Source organism: Ornithorhynchus anatinus, chromosome 4, assembly GCF_004115215.2.
Source record: "Ornithorhynchus anatinus isolate Pmale09 chromosome 4, mOrnAna1.pri.v4, whole genome shotgun sequence".
Lineage (NCBI taxonomy): Eukaryota > Metazoa > Chordata > Mammalia > Monotremata > Ornithorhynchidae > Ornithorhynchus > Ornithorhynchus anatinus.
Genome location: NC_041731.1, coordinates 79,788,536 through 79,808,863, shown reverse-complemented (window position 1 = coordinate 79,808,863; position 20,328 = coordinate 79,788,536). Strand labels below are relative to the sequence as shown.

The window sequence follows — 20,328 nt, the reverse complement described above, 5'->3', positions numbered from 1 at the left end:
GTAGGAGGGAAAACAGATAATAATGTTGGGATTTGTTAAGCGCTTACTATGTGCAGAGCACTGTTCTAAGCGCTGGGGTAGACACAGGGGAATCAGGTTGTCCCACGTGGGGCTCACAGTCTTAATCCCCATTGTACAGATGAGGGAACTGAGGCACAGAGAAGTTAAGTGACTTGCCCAAGGTCACACAGCAGACAAGTGTTAGAGCCGGGATTAGAACCCATGTTAAAATGTGGACTCAATTTGTGAAGGCTGCCCCTTTGTTGCTAGTAATCTCCCAGATCAGAAGGAACCATGTTCTGGAAGACCGCTGTTTTAATCTCAAAACAGAACATGATTTGGTCCTGCAATGCCTTTTCTAAATATTCCTAATTTCAGAAAATGATATGGTTCTAATCTAAACATTCACTTTCTTCATAGCAGACAATGCATGATGATTAAATCTAGATAATACCACCCCACTCCCCTCACACAATAGAAACCACGACATCTCTCTGCTTAATACTGACATCCTATAAAGCTCTTTTTAATATTTAATGTTAAAAAAACCCCAGGGGCTAGTCTTAGGAACCACAACTCAACCTCGCTGAATATATTTTCACTAGTTTTATCAAATGTAAATGATTCTTGCCTTGGCTTTCAGAGACTAGGGAAATTCAAATTCACCTCCATTTACTCCACCCCCTATACCTGTCACTCTTTGTAAAGAAAGATCACATATTGCAAGAAGAAACTGTGAGGGTGGGTGGGGAATGTATTTTTTAGTCTGTGAGTTTTAAGTGTTATTCTCTTCTTGGAATTAAACATTTGAGAGTAAAAAGGAATTCCAATACCTAGAAGTCAGCTGAATTGCTTTATTGAAATGAACCTTTGCACATTTAGACCAAAAAGTCAACGGAATCTGAAGAGTTAAGAAGGGAGATTAAAAGGCCAAAATGATTCCTTTCTTTCTTAAAAAGAAAAATTGGATTATCATTCCATCTGCCATGGAAGAATCATCTAAATTCATTCTCTACCATCAGATAACTCCACTTTCATTCAATAGTGGTTGATTCTCAATATCAAACAATGATTAGCAGGGTTTATAGCTCTAGCACTACAAAGAAATGCCTAATTTTGTTGTCTAATAAAATTTACATTAAACAACAGAATTCGGAGCAAAGGAAAACATATTATCGATAAGCTTATCACCTTTTGATTACTGATCCAATCCAGCAGCTTGAGAAGGTTGGGGAAAATGATGAAAGGGCAAAGGGTAGATAGCAATGTGCTGGTGAATAGGTAAACTAGACAAAGAGAAAGAACAGGCAAGAGGGGAGTGGAATGGTAGCTGCTTCGGGCTCTAATTCCGGCCCTTCCATTTGTCTGCTGTGTGACCTTGGACAAGTCACTTCACTTCTCTGGGCCTCAGTTACCTCCTCTGTAAAATGGGGATTGAGACTGGGAGCCCCACGTGGGGCAGGGACTGTGTCCAACCTGATTGGTTTATATCCACCCCAGCGATTAGTACAGTGCCTGGCACATAGTAAGCACTAACATATACCATAATTATTATTCTTATTACAAACCCCATTTCAGCATTTCAGTCTAAGCACCCAAAATCAGATTTCAGGTAAGGAAACACTAACTATCCCAAGTTATAATGTGTAAGGTACCAATTGAAAAAAACATTTTGCCATAAAAAAATCCCACTGCATACAAATGAGGTAGAATGCTCTGGTTGTCATGATATATAATTGTCCTTCTTACTCAAAGAAAATGACACTGATGATGAAATTTACCTAGTAGTGTATATATGACTGAAAAGATCACCTGGGACCTCAGCGAAAAATCACAAAACAATATAAGTCTACAGAAAGAATGGTAAACATGAAAAGAAAAGCAGAACACTGAAGTTGAAGGAGCAGTTTACAAGTTTCTTACCACAACCCGGCAGTCCAGAGTCCAAATGTAAGAAATGCCCATTTTTAGTCCAAATCGTGACTTGTAGTTGGGGTTCTTTGTACCGAGAGGGCTTTAGTTGGGGTTATCACAGAGCACCTTGCTGGCTCCAGGAGCTTAACATTTGAACTCTCTTTAAATGAGAAGAGAAGCAGCGTGGCTCGGTGAAAAGAGCCCGGGCTTGGGAGTCAGAGGTCATGGGTTCGAATCCCGGCTCTGCCACTTGTCAGCTGTGTGACCGTGGGCAAGTCACTTAACTTCTCTGTGCCTCAGTTACCTCATCTGTAAAATGGGGATTAAGACTGTGAGCCTCACATGGGACTACCTGATGACCCTGTATCTACCTCAGCGCTTAGAACAGTGCTCTGCACATAGTAAGCACTTAACAAATACCAACATAAACTCTTAGATGGTTTGGGTAAAATTTTTAGATGCACTGGTTGCACTCATAGCATACAATGGAGTAGCGTGGCATAGTGGATAGAGCACGGGTCTGGAAGTCAGAAGATCCTGGGTTCTAATCCCAGCTCTGCCACTTGTCTGCTGTGTGACCTTGGGCAAGTCATTTCACTTCTCTGTGCCTCGATTACCTCATCTACCAAAGACTGTGAGCCCCACGTGGGACAAGGACTGCATCCAACCTGATAACTTTGTATCTACCCCAGTGCTTAAAACAGTGCTTGGCACATAGTAAACACTTAACAAATACCATTTATTATTATTATTATTATGAGCATAAATATTTGCTATTTGGAATGGAAAATGTATCACTGTAATTCTTCCAATCAGTAAAGGGGTAGAATTATAGACACTTTTAAAATTTCATAAATGTAGAGCTCTTAAATATAAATGCAAATAAGAAATAGAATCCATATAGGAATGTTATGACTTCCTGGCCATCTTTTCTTTTTCTCTTTAGTAACAGCACAATAACCTTTAATTTAGATAAAATCAGCCTCTTGAGATGTGTATTGTTTTTCATAAATGAAATCCCTATTTGGTCTATATTCTGTTTTGATTAATAAAGTCTTCTTGGACTTTTATCTTTAAAGCATCTTCAAGAACAAGATGAAGTATTCAAGTTTACATTTACAGAGTCACTAAAATCTATTTTACTTGAATGAAAAAAACCCAGAAACTTCCTTCAGAGTATTCTTTTTCATCATTATTCTCTTCCAGTGCAGAAATTTGGGGGAGTAAATCAGAATTCATTTTACAGTCACTGAAATTTTTGAAGAGTTCCAAACCTCAAGAAAGATGCCAGAGATTTCAACCTTCAAATTGTTGATTTGCTTTTATTCATTTCTTCTTTCAAAATAAATGTTTCAAAAGTTTAAATATATCAGAGAAAAATAGGAAAATGAGAAAAACATTGTGATTGACCTGTGCCTCTCTGAAACCCAAAGGAAATGCGTGAGTTATGACTCCGTATATTTTATTGCATGTGTCTGTAATATCAATTTAGAATGTATAGGTCAAGAATGTACAGAGTTTGAGTAAACGAATTGATTTAGAAATCAACTACTACTATGACTATTACTAATAATAACAACAATTATAGCTAAGCACTGGGTTGAGAAGAGAAGCAATGAGGCCTAGTGGAAAGAACATGGACCCTCATTCATTCAATTACATTTATTGAGCACTTACTGTGTGCACAGTACAATACTAAGTTCTTGGGAGATTACAGTACTACAATAAACAGACACATTCTCTGCCTACAATGAGCTTACAGTCTAGAGGGGGGACAGACGTTAATATAAATAAATAAAAAAATTACAGGCATACACATAAGCCTCTCTCTCATTTATTTATTTATTTATTTGTTTATTTATTTCATTTATTTGCTACTGTTTTAATGAGATGTTCTTCTCCTTGATTCTATTTATTGCCATTGTTCTTGTCTGTCCGTCTCCCCCGATTAGACTGTGAGCCTAAGGGCAGCGACTGTCTCTATCTGTTACCAATTTGTACATTCCAAGCGCTTAGTACAGTGCTCTGCACATAGTAAGCGCTCAATAAATACAACTGAATGAATGAATGAAGCCCTGTGGGTCTGGGAGGGGGGATGAATAAAGGGAGCAAGTCAGGGCAACACAGAATGGAGAGGGAGAAGAAGAAAGAAAGGTTTAGTCAGGGAAGGCCTCTTGGAGGAGACGTGCCCTTCAGTAAGGCTTTAAAGTAGGGGGAGAGTTATCGTCGGGTTTGAGGAGGGAGGTCGATCCAGGTCAGAGGCAGGACATGGGTGAAGGGTTGGCAGTGAGATAGAAGAGATTGAGGTACACTGAGAAGGTTGGCATTAGAGGAGCGAAGTGTGAGAGCCGGGTTATAGTAGGAGAATAACAAGGTGAAGAGGAGGGGGCAAGGTGGATTAAGTGCTTTAAAGCCAGTGGTGAGGGGTTTTTGTTTGACTCGGAGGTGGATGGGAAACCACTGGAATTTCTTGAGGAGTGGGGAAACATGGACTGAACATTTTTGTAAAAAATGATCTGGGCAGCAGAGTGACATATTAAATGAATGAATGAATGAATGAATGAATGAATGAATGTCTGGAGTGGTTAGAGACAGGAGGTAGGGTGGTCAGCAGGAAGGCGGGATTGGATAAGTGATTGGATTAATGAGGTACCAGTTTGGATGGAGAGGAAAGGGTGGATTTTAATGATGTTATAAAGGTTGAACTGACAATTTAGTGATAGACTGAATACGTGGGCTGAATGAGAGAGAGGAGTCAAGGATAACGCCAAGGTTATAGGCTTGTGAGACAGGAAGGATGGTGGTGCCATCTAAAATGATGGGAAAGTCAGGGGGTGGAAAGGGTTGGGTGGAAATATAAAAGAGTTCAATTTTGGACATGTTAAGCTTGAGCTGACGGGAATAATAATAATATTAATGAGGGTATTTGCTAAGCGCTTACTATGTGCCAAGAAGACATCCAAACAGAGATATCTTGAAGGCAGGAGGAAATTTGAGACTGCATAGAGGGAGAGAGATCAGGGCTGGTGATCCAGATTTGGGTATCATCCGTATACAGGCGGTAACTGAAGCCATGGGAGTGAATGAGTTCATTCATTCATTCATTCATTCAATAGTATTTATTGAGCACTTACTATGTGCAGAGCACTGTACTAAGGGCTTGGAATGTACAAATAGGTAACAGAGACAGTCCCTGCCCTTCGACGGGGGAGATCGACAGACAAGAACAATAGCAATAAATAGAATCAAGGGGATGAACATCTCATTAAAACAGTGGGTGTAGATGGAGACTAGAAGGGGACCAAGAACTGAACCTTGAGAGACTCCCAGTTAGACGGTGGGAAGCAGAGGAGGAGCCGAAGAAAAAGCCCGACAGTGGGTAGCCAGAGAGATAAGAGGAGAACCAGGAGAGGACAGTGGAAGTGAAGCCGAGATTGGATAATGTTCCCAGGAGAAGGGGGTAGTCGACAGAGTCAAAGGCAGCAGAGAGGTCGAGGAGGATTAGGATGGAGTAGAGGCCGTTAGATCTGTCAAGAAGGAGATCATTGGTGACCTTTGAGAAAGGGGTTTCTGTGGTGTGAAGGGGACAGAAGCCAGATTGGAGCAGGTAAAGGAGAGAACTGGAGGAGAGGAATTTGAGGCAGCAGGGGTAGACCACTCGCTCAAGAAGTTTAGAAAGGAACGGTAGGAGGGAGATGGGGCGATAACAGGAGGGAGCCGTGGGCTCGAGGGAAGGTTTTTTTAGGATACGGGAGATAAGGACATGCTTGAAAGCAGTGGGGAAGAAGCCACTGGAGAGCAGTTGAAGATGGCTGTTAGAGAGGGAAGAAGGGAGCGGGAAAGTGTTTTGATAAGGACCTGGGAGTCAGAATACCTGCGTTCAAATCCTGGTTCTGCTACGTGTCTGCTGTGTGACCTCAGGCAAGTTAGGTCACTTCTCTGTGCCTAAATTCCCTCATCTGCAACATGGGGAATCAATACCTGTTTTCCCTCCTACTTAGACTATAAGCTCCATGTGGGACCTGATTGTTTTGTATTTAACCCAGCACTTAGTACACTGCTTGGCACGTGGTAAGTGCTTAACAAATTCCATAGGGATGATTAATAATGATAATGATAATAATGATATTTGTTAAGCACCTATGGGCCAGGCACTGTACTTTGCACTGGGATGGATACAAGCAAATCGGGTGGACACAGTCCCTGTCCAATGTGGGGCTCACAGTCTCAATTCCCATTTTACAGGTGAGGTAACTGAGGCCAGGAGAACTGAAGTGACTTGACCAAGGTCACACAGCAGGCAAGTGGCAAAGCTGGGATTAGAACCCATGACTGTTTCACTCCCAGGCCTGTGCTCTATCTACTATGCCAAGCTATTTCTCGTTATCATTATTGTTCATGGTAATGAGAGTGGACTGTGCCCATCCCCCTTGGGGCTCACAATCCATCTTACTCCGATTTTAGAAACAAGGAAACCGAGGCCCAGAAAGGTTAAGGAGCTTTCCCTACATCACAAAGGACACCAGAGGGGGAAATATGACTTGAAGCTGGTCTCCTGACTCCCAGATCTGTACTCTTTCCAGTACGCCACACTGCCTCCCATTTAACAGTATCCTAAATTATAAGACTAAAACCTTGTAAACACAGAGACAAGATGGCTGGACAAGCGATAAATAGCAGACACTGTAGCAGGAAAGATCTCTAGAGAGGCTTTATAAATATAGAAATGAATAACAAGAATAGTTGGCATTACTTAAAACATGTGCTGAAATGTTGGAGAGAACTTTTTAAAGTCACCAAGAATTCGTGAAATGTGAAATTTCCACTGATTAAGTACTTCAATAACATTTTTTATAATAAAAAATGGGCATTGAGGGTGATAAATATATTTCATGGCACAATTCTACAAAAAAACTGGGAATCTTGATTTTGAATAAATCAGAAATGGAAATATTTTCTTAATTCACTATATCTAGATAGCTATTATCATCTTCCATACTTCAAGACAAACCTATTGAGGGTGACCTCTGTGCTAGACATGGATGAAAAGACCTACATGCAAACCAACACTTCATTCTACAGTGTGTTCACAAATTGTTCTTTGTCACACTGAATGATAATAATAACAATAATAATAATGGCTCTTGTTAAGTGCTTACTATGTGCCAGACACTGTACTAAGAGCTGAGGTGGATACAAGTAAATTGAGTTGAAGCAGCATGGCCTAGTGGAAAGAGTACAGGCCTTGGAGTCAAAGAATGTGATTCTAATCCCAGCTCTGCCACATGCCTCCTGGGTGACCTTGGGCAAGTCACTCAACTTCTCTGTGCTTCAGTTACCTCATCTGCAAAATGGGACTTAAGGCAGTGAGCCGCACATGGGACAGGGACTGTGTCCAAGCCGATTACCTTGTACCTATCCCAGCACTTAGAACAGTGTTTGGCACATAGTAAGCAATTAACAAATACCCTAATTATTATTATAACATACCATACCTGTTACTGCTCTGAATCTGCCTCAATCTCCTGGAATTCTATGTGCTAAGAAAGTTCTCTCCGTCCCTTTGATTCCTGCGGAACAGTCCGACCTTTCTGTTCTGCTGCTGCTGTCGTCTCCCAAGAGTCCTCCGCTATATCACATTTTGCCAACATGCTTCTCTGGGTCTTGAAAACACTTTCATTCAATAGTATTTATTGAGCGCTTACTATGTGCAGAGCACTGTACTAAGCGCTTGGGATGAACAAGTCGGCAACAGATAGAGCCAGTCCCTGCCGTTTGACGGGCTTAAACACTTAATAATAATACTGAAATTATTATTATTATTATTATGACAATAATAGTTGTGGTATTTGTTAACTGCCTACTATATGCCAAACACTGTGGCCCGGTGTGGTCAGGGATCGTCTCTCTTTATTGCTGAATTGTACTTTCCAAGTGCTTAGTACAGTGCTCTGCACACAGTAGGCTCTCAATAAATACGACTGACTGACTGACTGAATGAATGAATGAATAAAAGTGTTGGGGGAGATACAAATTTGTCAGATTGGACACAGTCCTTGCCCTGCAAGGGGCTCACAGACTTAACGATGATGATGATGATGATGATGATGATGGTATTTGTTAAGCACTTACTATGTGCCAAGCACTGTTCTAAGTGCTGGGGTAGATTGTTGTCAGCTGTGTAACTGTGGGCAAGTCACTTAACTTCTCTGTGCCTCAGTTACCTCATCTGTAAAATGGGGATTAAGACTGTGAGCCCCATGTGGGACAACCTGATTACCCTGTATCTACCCCAGTGCTTAGAACAGTGCTCTGCACATAGTAAGCACTTAACAAATACCAACATTATTATTATTATTATTACAAGGTTAATCAGGTTGTCCTACATGGGGCTCAAAGTCTTAATCCCCATTTTAGAGATGAGAGAACTAAGGCAATGAGAATTGACTTGCCCAAGGTCACACAGCAGACAAGTGACAGAGTCGGGATTAGAACCACATGTAAGTCCGTCAAAGGGCAGGGACCGTCTCTATCTGTTACCGATTTGTACATTCCAAGCGCTTAGTACAGTGCTCTGCACATAGTAAGCGCTCAATAAATATTATTGAATGAATGAAGTGGCAGAATTGGGATTAGAATCCAGGTCCTTTGACTCCCAGGTCTGTGCTTTATCCATTAGGCCATGCTGTGTTCCGCCCTGACGCTTGGGAATGTCCTATTTCAGTTTACCTTCCAGGAGTTTGGCTAGTCAGCTGACTCTGCCTCCTAATATGACCTGCCCTGTGAAGCAACGTTGCCCAGACCATTTCCTAGTCACCAGCTAAGTGACTGCATTCCAGAGCTCTTAGAGTTGTTGCGATCTTGACTTGCCAAAGGTTTTTGAGTATCAATCAAATCAATGGTATTTACTGAACGCTTACTGTGAGACGAGCACTGTACTAAGCACTTGGGAAAGGGCATTACAATAGAGTTGGTGGACGTGTTCCCTGCCCACAAGGAGCTTACAGTCTTCAGAGGAGTAAGAATCAGGGTGATGCTGATGGGGAGCAACTCTATCTTCTGAGGTAAAGCAGCATGGCTCAGCAGATAAAGCACTGGCCTGAGAGTCAGAAGGTCAAGGGTTCTAATCCCGGCTCCACCACGTCAGCTCCGTGACCTTAGGCAAGTCACGGCACTCTCTGGGCCTCACTTACCTCATCTGTAAAATGGGGATTGAGAGTGTGAGCTCCATGTGGGACAGGGACTGTGTCTGCCTGATGTCCTTGTATCTACCCCAGCGCTTAGAATAATGCTTGGCACGTAGTAAGCGCTTAACAAATACCTTTATTATTATTGTGGTTATTAAATGTAGATCTTATTGTTATCCAGAACAGTGAACACTACCAGAGGTGTGCAGATCATGAATTTGTTTCAAATCTTGATGCCCTGTTAACAGGGCAAACTCTGGAGTTTTAACTTCCCCGATTAGACTGTAAGCCCTTCAAAGGGCAGGGATTGTCTCTATCTGTTACCGATTTGTCCATTCCAAGCGCTTAGTACAGTGCTCTGCACATAGTAAGCGCTCAATAAATACTACTGAATGAATGAACTTCCAAGGGATATTATGGCTTTCCTTGTTTGGGATTCTACTATTTTGTCTATTCATTCATTCAATTCATTCATTCATCCCATCGGATTTATTGAGTGCTTACTGTGTGCAGAGCATACAGTGTTGGAGAGCGTACAAGAGAAAATTTAATACTTTTAAAGCATTTAGTTTGACTGCCAAAATGTCTTACCTTCACTGAAGACTGTAGTATAATGTTGAGTCATTCTCCCGCGTGAAAACAGGAAACAGGACTGGATCATTTTTCAAGGCTCCCTTCCGCTCGAAGAGCCTGAAGCTGGCTCTTATTGGGTAACTTATTTTCCCTCGCTTCCAAATATCTGAAGAAACCACAGTCTGGAATTTGGTTGCCAAGAACCAGCAAATGGCATCTCTGGCAGCATGGGCTATCGAAAAGGCATATGGTCTGGGAATCAAAGGACCTGATTTTTAATTCTAGCTTGGCCACTGACCTGCTAGGTGACTTAAATCAGTAAATCACTCAATCTAGTTGTGTCTGTTTCCTCATCTATAAAACGGTGATAATAATCCCCGCTTCGCCCTACCTCGCAAGAATGTTGAGGACAAAAAGAGGTAAATGAAAAATTCTCTGGAAAATATTCATATTCAATAATATTGATTGATTGATATCGTTAGGGTCACACCACTAACTAGAGTTACAACGGCTCTGCCACTTGCCTGGTGTGTGAACTTGGGCAAGTCACTTAACTTTTAGCAGCGTGGCATAATGGATAGAGCATGAGCCTGGGAGTCAGGAGGTCATGGGTTCTAATCCCAACTCTGCCACATAATAATGTTGGTATTTGTTAAGCGCTTACTATGTTCTAACCACTGTTATAACCACTGGGGTAGCTACAGAGTAATCGGGTTGTCCCACATGAGGCTCACAGTTAATCCCCATTTTACAGATGAGGGAACCGAGGCACAGGGAAGTTAAGTGACTTGCCCAAAGTCACACACCAGGCAAGTGGCAGAGCTGGGATTCAAACTCATGAGCCCTGACTCCCAAGCCCGGGCTCTTTCCGCTGAGCCACGCTGCTTCTCTACACATGTCTGCTGTATGACTTTGGACAAGGCACTTCACTTCTCTGTTACCTCGTCTGTAAATGGGGAATGAGGCTGTGAGCCCCATGTGGGACGGGGACTGCATGCAACCCGATTTGCCTGTATCCACCTCAGCACTTACTACAGAGCTTGGCACCTTATAAGCATTTAACAAATGCCACAATTATTATCTTCTAGACTGTGAGCCCGTGGTTGGGTAGGGATTGTCTCTATATGTTTCCAAGTGCTTAGTACAGTGCTCTGCACACAGTAAGCGCTCAATAAATACGTCTGAAAGAAGGAATGAATTTCTTCACTTATAAAGTAGGGACTAAATACCTGCTCTCCCTGTAACTTAGACCATGAACCCACTGTGGGACAGGGACTGTGTCCAACCTCATTACAGGGACTGTGTCCAACCTGATTTAGCTTCTTTCTTTTCTTCCTCCTCCTCCTTCTCTTCCTCCTTACTGCTCCTCCACCCTCCTTCTCTTCCTTCATCTCCTCCTCCTCCTCTTCCAAGATTTGTCTCCTCCCTTCCTACCCAACACTGGCTAGCTTTTTTCCCTCTAGACTGTAAGCTTGTTGTAGGTAGGGAACATATCTACCAACTCTGTTATATTGTACAGAGTACAGTGCTCTGCATACAATAAGCACTCAATAAATATTATTGATCGATTATCTTGAAACTGCCCCAGCATTTAATACAGTATTTGGCACATAAGTGCTTGGTAAATATCACAGTTATCATGATTATATCCTAGTGGAAAGAGCAGGGGACTGGGAGTCAGAGGCCCTGAGTTCTAATCCCACCTCTACCATGCACCTGTTGTGAGACCTTGGGCAAGTCACAACTTCTCTGAATGAACTCTTCGCGTTCATCGTAATTTTTAAATTTTTTATTTATATTAGGTTATTATACAGTTTCCAAGACTGATTCTTTTTAGCATGTGCATTTAAAGCATAACAAAGTAAAATAATTCACAAAGGCAGGTCATAGTACAGTACTATTGAAATAGGAGTCATATAATAATTATGCATTTGTCGGTTATAAACATATTACATTCATCTTAAAGAGTAAACATTGAATGCAAATAACATTTTGGTTAAAATAAATATCGTGGTACAATTAAAGGCAACACCTGCACAATCTGGTGTTTTGTAATAGGTACTATTTTAAAGGTAAGGTATTCATGAGATACTTATAATAGTCTCTACTAAATTTACAATCATTACATATTGCTGAGTACTTTATTTAAATAGGGGCAAGCTTCCTTCACCCTTCGTAAACCTTAGTATAAAAGAAAATGCTACCCCCAATTTTTTTATTTTTTTAGGGGAACTGGTACCAATATCTATACTTGTAGTAGAACCAGCTGTACCATTGATTTTTATTACTTCCAAAATAAACGTAACTGTTTGCGTTTAGTCAAAACTACAGTCCCAAAATAAAGAAGAATAGAGAGTCACGGATATTTTTACAGGGCATACGGAAATTAAACCAAATCTTAAATCAGCTTCATAAGTATCTTTAAAAGTATTCCTTTCAGAATTTATCTTTCAACAGGGTTGTTTCTTCAGAAAAATAGCAGGCACATTTAATGGAAGCCAAGGGAAGGCAAGTAATTTCAACCGTACAGCTTTTGCTACATTCTCACGGTCTGTGGCAATCGGTATCTCCATTCTATACTGCTTCCTTCTAGCAGACGGATTATAAAACACAATCCAAAAGGTTTACACTAGAAGTCACTACGTATGGGCAAGATAAGAAATCTCTGCAGATTTCTAAACAATCTAGAAATCATTAAAAAGCTTGCAAGAAATGGAAGAGCTCCGGATTCAACCAATCTTAGAAGAGTTCATCTGAATAGATTTTACTACAATAAAAAATGAATTTCATCAGCGGTCAACTCAACAATTCCATTTACAATTCTCAATATACTCCCATGATGTTCAGTGTAAAGGCTGCAAAACATAAAAGGCATGGCAAAACGAAAACAATTACATTCGGTACTCAAATCAGCAAAGGAAAAAAATTTAGAATGGAGTCTACACTGAAATTCATATTTCCTAAACCAAACTGTAAAAAAGTAAAACATTTTAGGCAGATAAACGGTTTGTGAATGTGAGCTGATTTGAAATTTTACACGTTTACCGGGAAATGTGGCACTTATTGGTTGCAAATTAATCCACATGTGTGTAAAATAAAATTCTATTATAATAAAACAGGAGATTCTCCTATTTATTCCCTCCGAAATCAGCTGACATGCTACACCAGGTCATAGTTTTGTGAGAGCAATGTCTTCTTTATATAGTAGATCAAACTCGTGGAAGTTTGATCTAAATCAAATGTATATCAGGATTTACTCACATTTACATGCTTCATGTTCAGTTTTCCTTTTTACCTAAGTGGAAACTTTCAATTGTCTCCCATATTCTCCAACAATCCAGGAAAATTCTGGATCTACTATTTTTTAGCACACTGAAAATGTACAATTCAAAATTAAATGAAATTTAAGCTACTGCCATCAACATTTAAAGGTGCAGAACAAGGCGTGGCCTTTCTCCTCCTTGAAACAAAATAATCATTCAGACATCCACAATTACTAATATTAAATGGTAAAAGAGCTTGCTGTTCAACACAGGAGAATTATTGGTAACTGAATATATACTTTAAAAGGGCAATCAGCACATACACTACACAACTGAAGTATCACAGAATAAAATACATTTTTACATAAATAAGGCAACTGTAGTAGGATATAAAAAATATTTCTGAAGGAGAGAGATCTAACATCAAGAAAAATATGAGTAAAAACATACTTGCATTATAGTGCAGAGTTATGTCAATGTACTTATGGATAAAAATGTATTTAAATTTTAAAGGAGTTCAATACAGCACTGCCAGGCTATTCAAATAATTTTTAAATATTGTACAAAGAGCTATGAAAATACACAAGAAGCAATGTGCAACTTGCAAAATGAATATCACACAAGCCAGATAAATCCTTAACCAATTTATCTATATCTATTTATATCATTCTACGACAAGGACAAGATAGAGAATATAGCAACTCTTCAGTGTCTGACTTACATTTTTGTCCCAGAACTTTTTTTCACATTTATCAGCTGCATTTTGAAAATGGAAGCTAAGAAGTTTTGAATAGTTTATGTCCACATAGAGCTTGAGAAGCAAATTTTAAATTAAAAACTATAAACTAAGGGTGGAGAAAAACAAAATCTCACACCTTTAAATTAAGTGTAGTAAAATAATTACAAAAACGAGTTTGCTAATAGTGAATAGGCAATTTCAGAAAGTTTGCTTATAGCAATTTGTTTCATATTTCAATTGCAACTTCAGCATACTAGCCTTGGATTTCTAGATGAATATAATTTGATCATTAGGAAAGCTCCAAACTGATTGGAAAAAAAAATCCTTAATCTTTCAGGATCCAATGCATCCCATCACTTATACAATCAGTATCTTCCCCCCAAAAATTTTGAGCAAGTGGGCAGAATAAAAATGGGTATAAAGAGAAATTTATATGAAAATTGGTTAAGGATTCAAAGCACATCAGTCGGTTCTTAAAAAGCTAATCTTAACACACAGACACACACACAAAAGGTAAGAGGTATAATTTGCACAAGAATACTTGAAAATATTTAAGGTTTGATTCTTCATGATAGGCCCCGACTTTAACTGCTGGCGGAACAGGCGTGCATCCGTTTCGCTACATCATAAACATAGGTTATGTCTGGCCGCTTCTCAGGATCTGGGTTGATGCACATATTAACTAATTGCCGAAGCTGGAAAGATAAAATGAAGCGATGGTTAGAAAAAAAAACACTGCCCATACTGGTGACAGAGGTATGGGATGATCTCATTGAAGTGGGAAAGAATCTTTCACCATGAAAATTAACTAGGAAAACATATTTTGCTAAAGAGTATTTGTTTAGTTTTGTCCAACGGGTATATTTCCCTGAAAATTAGATGGTTCCTCATAGCATCCAAAGAAGGTCGGGTTTGTGCAAATAAACGATATAAAATTCAAAGGACGTAGCCAAAGAGAGGTAATAATAATAATAATAGATGTTTACAATTTGTACTAAATGCTGGTGTAGAGAAAATTGATGGACTGAGAATTTTATTTGCTTCACAAATTGGAGACAGTCTCTGTCCCACATGGGGCTCAGGAAAGGTGAAGGGACCTGCCCAGGGTCTCTCAGCAGGCAAGGGGGGGAGCTGGGATTAGAATCCCGGTCGTCCAACTCCCAGGCCCATGCTCTATCCAGTAGGCCACTCTGGTTCTCATCGAAGTCTATGAAGAGAGGAAAGATTGCTTCAAGAAAATCTCTGTCTACGATGCACTGCAGAGGTTAATAAACAGTGGATGGTATTATTCAATAAATGACAAACCGCAACAAAAGCAACAGCCCAAAATGTTATTGTTTTGTATTTTAAAGGCATTATTTTGGATTAGTGGGGCTTGAGTGTCATAGCGACAAGTCAGTAGATATGAAACATCAAAAGGTCAGACATCAAACGACTCGTCTATTAACATTGCTTAGAATAATAAAAAAATTTAAAAAAGGTCAGAAAATTATCAGAGCATATTGAAAATTGTCAGAACAGTGAAAAACCATCAGAAGTGGAAGTTTTCACACCACCAATTGTACCTGGTAGATTCCTGACACACTCTCTCTTGGCTACCAAGACAGAAGGACTTCAGGTGGTTGGACTGAAGGGACATTTTATATTTTGATGATCAAATTTACACTGATCAATTTTATGATTTGATTATAGATGTTCCATTTTTGATAACAACAGTCCCCCCTGGCCTAATAGCAAGACAGACTGTGAGCCCATTGTTGGGGAGGGATTGTTGCTTAATTGTATTTTCCAAGCGCTTAGTACAGTGCTCTTCACACGGTAAGCGCTCAATAAATACGACTGAATGAATGAATGAACATGTCTCTTCACACACAGATAAAATTCCTAACCAGTAACTTCAAGGCATTACTCTATCAGTTCCATGACAGACAGACGGGCACATTTTCTTCTGTGACACGTTTATCAGGCAAAATTCTTCAAAGATGATCCGATAAATGAGCCGTTTGTATCGGCTTCCGATCAACTGTCTTCAGTATTTAAAATACGAAAGTCTTCCAAACTCGCGACCAGAGGGCAGTGCCAGGGAAGAGGGAGTCGAGGCTTTCTTAATAGGAGAAGCAGCGTGGCTCAGTGGAAAGAGCCTGGGCTTCGGAGTCAGAGGTCATTCATTCATTCATTCAATAGTATTTATTGAGCGCTTACTATGTGCAGAGCACTGTACTAAGCGCTTGGGATGAACAAGTCGGCAACAGATAGAGACAGTCCCTGCCGTTTGATGGGCTTACAGTCTAATCGGGGGAGACGGACAGACGAGAACAATGGCAATAAACAGCGTCAAGGGGAAGAACATCTCGTAAAAACCGATGGCAACTAAATAGAATCGAGGCGATGTACAATTCATTAACAAAATAAATAGGGTAATGGAAATAGAGACAGTTGAGCGGACGAGTACAGTGCCGAGGGGATGGGAAGGGAGAGGGGGAGGAGCAGAGGGAAAAGGGGAAAATGAGGCTTTAGCTGCGGAGAGGTAAAGGGGGGATGGCAGAGGGAGTAGAGGGGGAAGAGGAGCTCAGTCTGGGAACACCTCTTGGAGGAGGTGATTTTTAAGTAGGGTTTTGAAGAGGGAAAGAGAATCAGTTTGGCGGAGGTGAGGAGGGAGGGCGTTCCGGGACCGCGGGAGGACGTGACCCAGGGGTCGTGAGTTCATGAGGTCATGAGTTCGACTCCCGGCTCTGCCACTTGTCAGCTGTGTGACTGTGGGCAAGTCACTTCACTTCTCTGTGCCTCAGTTCCCTCATCTATAAAATGGGGATTAAAAGTGTGTGAGCCCCACGTGGGACAACCTGATTACCCTGTATCTCCTCCAGCGCTTAGAACGGTGCTCGGCACCTAGTAAGTGCTTAACAATACCAACATTATCATTATTATTATTAATAGCAGTATGTTTTATGTGCTTATTATCTGCCAGGAACAGTACTATGCGCTGGGGTGAATATGAGCAAACCTGGACGAACTCAATCCCTGTCCCACGTGGGGCTCATGGTCTGAATTCCCATTTTAAGTATGAGGTATCGGAGACAAAGAGAAATGAAGTGACTTGCCCAGAGTCACACAGCTGACAAGTAGCGGAGTCGGGATTAGAACCCATTTCCTTCTGACTCTCAGGCCTGTGGTCTACCCACTAGGCCACGCTGCTTCTCTGCCCTTGTCTGGGCCACTGCAATCACACCAGATAGAGAAGAGGTGGAAGAGAGGTCCAGGAAGGTGGAGGGGGATACACGGAATTTCCTCCGCCAGACTGCGGGGTGGATGCAATCAATCAGTGGTGTTTATCAAGCGCTTACTATGTGCAGAACACTGTACTAAGTGCTTGGGACAGTATGATACACGAGAGCTGGCAGATTCCCTCTCCACAAATCTATCAGGAACAGCATGGCTTAGTGGAAAGAGCACGGGCTTGGGAGTCAGAAGTCGTGGGTTCTCATCCCGGCACCGCCACCTGTCTGCTGCGTGACCTTGGGCAAATCACTTCATTTTTCTGTGCCTCAGTTACCTCAACTGGAAAATGGGGATTAAGACTGTAATCCCCAGGTGGGACAACCAGATTCCCTTTTATCTACCCTAGTGCTTAGAACAGAAGCAGCGTGGCTCAGTGGACAGAGCATGGGGCTTGGCAGTCAGGGATCATGAGTTTTAATCCCGGCTCTGCAACCTGTCAGCTGTGTGACCTTGGGCAAGTCACTTAACTTCTCTATGCCTCAGTTACCTCATCTGTAAAATGGGGATGAAGACTGTGAGCCCTACATGGAACAACCTGATGACCTTGTATCTACTCCAGCACTTAGAACAGCACTTGGCACAGAGTAAGTGCTTAACAAATACCAACATTATTATATAGTAAGCGCTTAACAAATACCATCATCATCCTCATCATCACGAAGCAGCCAAAGTATAATACAGTTGAAAGAATAATTATTATTATTCATTGTTACTTTATCATATCACTGGTGGACGTCCATCATAGGGCGCGGTGTCATGTCGGGTGGCAATTCAACCCCTTCTACTAGGGACTGGTGGATCTGACAGTACGTCCAGATGCCTTCATAACCCACTGTACACCTCCTATTCAACTCTCACCCCAGTCGCGTACCCAACTCCCCAACTCTCAACGTCCTACCTAGCCATTCTCTTCATTAAACAACCCCCACTCTGTCTGGTTTGTGCTCTCCATTCCTCCTAAACTCACCTTCTCATTGTGCGTTTCTGACACTATTATTTCTGAAACTTAATTCACTTAATTGTGGTTTTGCCCAACATCAGCTTTCCTCGTCGTCAAAGCCCACCTACGTTGCCTCAGTTACCTCATCTGTAAAATGGGGATTAAGAACTGGTGAGCCCCATGTGGGACAGGGACTTTGACTGATCTGATGAGCTCGTAGCTAACCCAGGGCTTAGTAAAGTGCCCTGCACACAGTAAACACTTAACAAATACCACAATTATTGTAATTATTATCCTTATTATTATTATTACTATTACTGAAAGCTCACCTCAAGGAGGCTTTCCTGAATATATTTTTTTTCTCCTCAGATCATAAGCTTTCAGCTGTTAGCGAGGTACTTAAGCATGTATGATCTCTCACTGTTCATACAGAATAAGAGCACAGGCTTGAGGAGTCATAGGTCATGGGTTCGAATCCTGGCTCTGTCACTTGTCAGCTGTATGACTGTGGGCAAGTCACTTAACTTCTCTGTGCCTCCGTTCCCTCATCTGTAAAATGGGGATTAAGACTGTGAGCCACCCGTGGGACAACCTGATTACCCTGTATCTACCCTAGCGCTTAGAACAGTGCTCTGCACATAGTAAGTACTTAACAAATACCAACATCATTATTATTATTATTCACATATTCTACTATTTGAATTGTTTATTCAAATCGTTTATTATTCAAATTTGCAAACCGTTATGTGTCTCCCTACACCTGTGCTCCATTTACAGTTGATTGGGAATTCTCCCTGATTTATCTAGTCTTATTAGGGTGAATTTTGACTTAAATTTTTATGAATTCACTTTTCTCTTCCATAAACATGCAAGTCCACTACTGTGGGCTACATTCCCCAGTCAATCAAAACCACCTGTTAGTTATTTTTATTCTTAACCTGTGTCTAGCTAAACAGAATGTTTGTTTTATTTTGATGTTTTCTCTTAATACTTCTTTGCCTAATCCTGATGTCTTTGCGACACTGTAGAACAATGTCACTGGGAAGCAGCATGACCTAGTAGAAAGAGCATGGAACGGGAAGTTAGAAGACCTAGACAAGGCTGAGAGAACCACTCCTTTCATCCCAGACAAGGGGGTGGGGAGGGGTGAGGGACAGTTTCTGGGGTGACCATACCCTTGAGTTCCCGACACTGTTGGATAAGGGTTGGAAGAGTCCAAGTAAAGTGATGAGAAGTCTAAACTGTAAGCTCACTGTGGGCAGGGAATGTCTGTTTATTGTCACATTGTATTCTTCCAAGGGCTTAGTACAGTGCTCTGCACATAGTAAGCGCTCAATAAATATGAATGACTGACTGATCAATTCTGTTGTATTGTGCTTTCCCAAGTGCTCAGTACAGTGCTCCACATAGGGTAAGTGCTCAATAAAGGGAAGCAGAGTGGCCTGAAAAAAGAGCATGGTCTGAAAGTCAGACCCCCTGGGATCTCATCCAAGCTCTGCCACTTGTCTGCTATGAGACCTTGGACAAGTCACTTAACTACTCCGGCTGTTATCTCATCTGTGAAATGGGGATTAAGACTGTGAGCCCTATGTGGGACAAGGACTGTGTCCAACATGATTATTTTGTATCTACCCTAGTACTTAGTACAGTTCCCGGCATATTGTAAGCACTTTACCAATACCATAAATATAAATAAATACCACTGATGGATTCTTGATTCATCTGTTTTCTAACTAGCCCACTGATATCTACACTGGGATTTTGCTTCATTGAGTCTAAGGTAGTGTAGACTAGTGGAAAGATTACAGGCCTGGAATTGGGGGATCTGGGTTCTCATCCTGGGTCTGCCACTTACTTGCTGTGTGATTCTGGGGAAGTCACTTAACTTTTCTGTGCTTCAGATTCCTCATCCAAAAATGGGGATCAAATGCCCGTTCTCTCTTCTTGGATTCTGTGAGCCCCATGTGGGACAGGGACTGTGTTTGTAGTAATCACTTAACAAATGCCACAGTTACTGTCATTATCATCATCACCATGAATAGTATTTATTGAGTGCTTATTCTGTGCAGCGCTTAGTACAGCTTGGGAGAGTACAATACAGCAGAGTTGGTAGACACATTCCCCACTCCAGTCCATACTTCACTCTGCTGCCAGGATCATTTTTCTACAGAGACACTCAGTTCATGTTTCCCCACTCCTCAACAACCTCCGGTGGTTGCCCATCCACCTCAGCATCAACGAGAAACTCCTCACCATTGCCTTTAAAGCACTCAACCACCTTGTCCCCTCCTACCTCACCCTGCCACTCTCCTGCTACAACACAGCTCTTACACTTCACACCTGTAACGTTAACCTTCTCGCTGTACCTCAATCTCATCTATCTCACCTCCAACCCTTGCCCATGTCCTGCCTCTGTCCTGGAACGCCCATCTT

General features: G+C 41.3%; 1 protein-coding gene across 1 annotated transcript in view; it reads right to left on the bottom strand.

The window, feature by feature from the left end:
• Window positions 1–11,448: 11,448 nt before the first annotated feature.
• NEK7 (NIMA related kinase 7) overlaps window positions 11,449–20,328 on the bottom strand; it is a 227,255-nt gene continuing 218,375 nt past the window's right edge. The window contains 1 exon segment of the mRNA XM_029063357.1: window positions 11,449–14,371. Coding sequence (XP_028919190.1) covers window positions 14,261–14,371 — 111 coding nt within the window. The 3' untranslated portion in view covers window positions 11,449–14,260.